Below are 1877 nucleotides of genomic sequence, written 5' to 3' on the forward strand. Positions count from 1 at the left end.
GGGCCCCATCATATGTCTATCTAAGATCAGATGTGTAATAGATGAATAAATTACTACGCATGTGTAGCTAGTGTCAAGGATATCCATAACTAAAATAAAAGGTGTAGGCATGAATAACTGGTTTCAGATCCATATCTATCAAACTCAATGAACATCTAGCAGATTGGTGTGATACCAATGTGACATGCTTTTGTTAGTTCTACTATATGCTAACACATCACTGTTTTCTTAACTCTCCTAAAAAGATGGCTGATAAGGCAGATTGGTGTGATACCAATGTGAGGCATTTCATTGACATATGCAAAGGAGAGATAGAAGCTGGGAATAGACCCTTGGGATTGTTTACTAGGACTGCTTGGAAAAATATGGTAACTAAGTATGAAGAAAAAACTAGACTGAAGCAAACAAAGAAACAATTGAAGAATAAGTTAGACAGTCTGAAAAAGGAATATACATGGTTTATAGAGTTGAAGAATTCTACCACCGGTCTTGGATGGAATGAGGCAAATCAAACTGTTGACTGCTCCAACGAATGGTGGGATGAACACCTAGCTGTAAGAACTGTGTACTGTCCTTTTTTCATTTACAATTATGCATTTTGAGTATATGGACTGACTTGTTAACTTTATCCATTTAATTTTAGAGATGCAACAATCCTGATAAAGGTATCAAATGCAATCATGTTAGGTTCAGAAAACAAGGACCGAAGCACCTTGATGATCTTCATATGTTGTTTGATAAGATACATGTTAGCGGGGCAAGTGCATCCTGTCCTGGAGATATTTCCTCCGATGATTCAAGTGATGAGGATGTGGGTGAGATACAGAAACCTCCGCATAATGATGATGTCAAGTTGGCTGCTTTGAAAAAATTGAAACCAGGAAAAAAGAAACAAAAGGAGTCCTCTACTGCTACTGACGAAAATGATGAGAAGAGCCCATTCTTTCGTATGTACAAGAACACATGTTTGAAGATAGAAACTGCAGCAGAGAAAATCTCCACAAGTGTTGAAGCATCATCTGCACCTCCAACCAGCCAAGTCCCTAGCATTGCAGAGGCCATGAAGATGGGTAAAGATTGTGGGGTGCAAGAGAAAACAGCTCTAATGCATACAGCTACCTTTCTGATTGTGAAGCCTGAATTTAGGGAGGTCTTTAGCATGCTGAAAACAAAAGAAGGAAGGTTTGACTTGCTTGAGAGGGAGCATGCAGAATGCATGAGGCGCACGTAGAAGCTTTCAGTTATTTATTTTTAGTGTTGTGTTGTGAGAACCATTTATTTGCTTCCATGTTCAGAACCATTTGAAATAATGTTGCTTGTACTCTGAACCAATATTTTCCTGAGTTATTTGCTTCCATGTTCAGAACCATTTGAAATAATGTTGCATGTACTCTGAAACAATATTTTCCTGAGTTATTGCTTCCATGTTTGATCTGTCAATATTTTGATTGCTTCCATCCCTATTGTTGTACGTGTTTTGATTGCTGTCAATATTTTCCTGAGTTTTGATTCCTGTCTTATGTAGATGGATGGAAACATGGAGAATTTGGCAAAAAAAATGGACAAAAGGGACTACTACTCCTTGCAGAACTATCACAGCAGGCTGCCATTACTGGTGAAATGGGTTACCAATATACTGAGCGGTATTTGCACAAAGCAAAGTATAGGGAAACACCAGAAACTGGACTTCAATGGGTTATGAGATGCATGGGTCGTTCGAGGTACTTCTATAAGATGTTTCGAATGAGTACTGATGTTTTCATGGCACTGCATGACTTGCTAATCTCAAACTACGGCTTAACATCAACTAATAATGTATCATCAATGGAGTCATTGGCAATGTTCTTGTGGATCGTTGGAGGACTCGAATCATTTTC

The 1877-nt window shown here is 38.4% G+C and overlaps 1 protein-coding gene across 1 annotated transcript; it reads left to right on the forward strand.

Moving 5' to 3' along the window:
* The first annotated feature begins 245 nt into the window (after positions 1–245).
* LOC136536336 (L10-interacting MYB domain-containing protein-like) lies at positions 246–1231 on the forward strand. Its single transcript, XM_066528667.1, has 2 exons — positions 246–554; positions 644–1231. Exons 1-2 carry the CDS (start codon positions 246–248, stop codon positions 1229–1231), a joined length of 897 nt encoding a protein of 298 aa, XP_066384764.1.
* Positions 1232–1877: the final 646 nt, after the last annotated feature.

Source organism: Miscanthus floridulus, chromosome 2, assembly GCF_019320115.1.
Source record: "Miscanthus floridulus cultivar M001 chromosome 2, ASM1932011v1, whole genome shotgun sequence".
NCBI lineage: Eukaryota > Viridiplantae > Streptophyta > Magnoliopsida > Poales > Poaceae > Miscanthus > Miscanthus floridulus.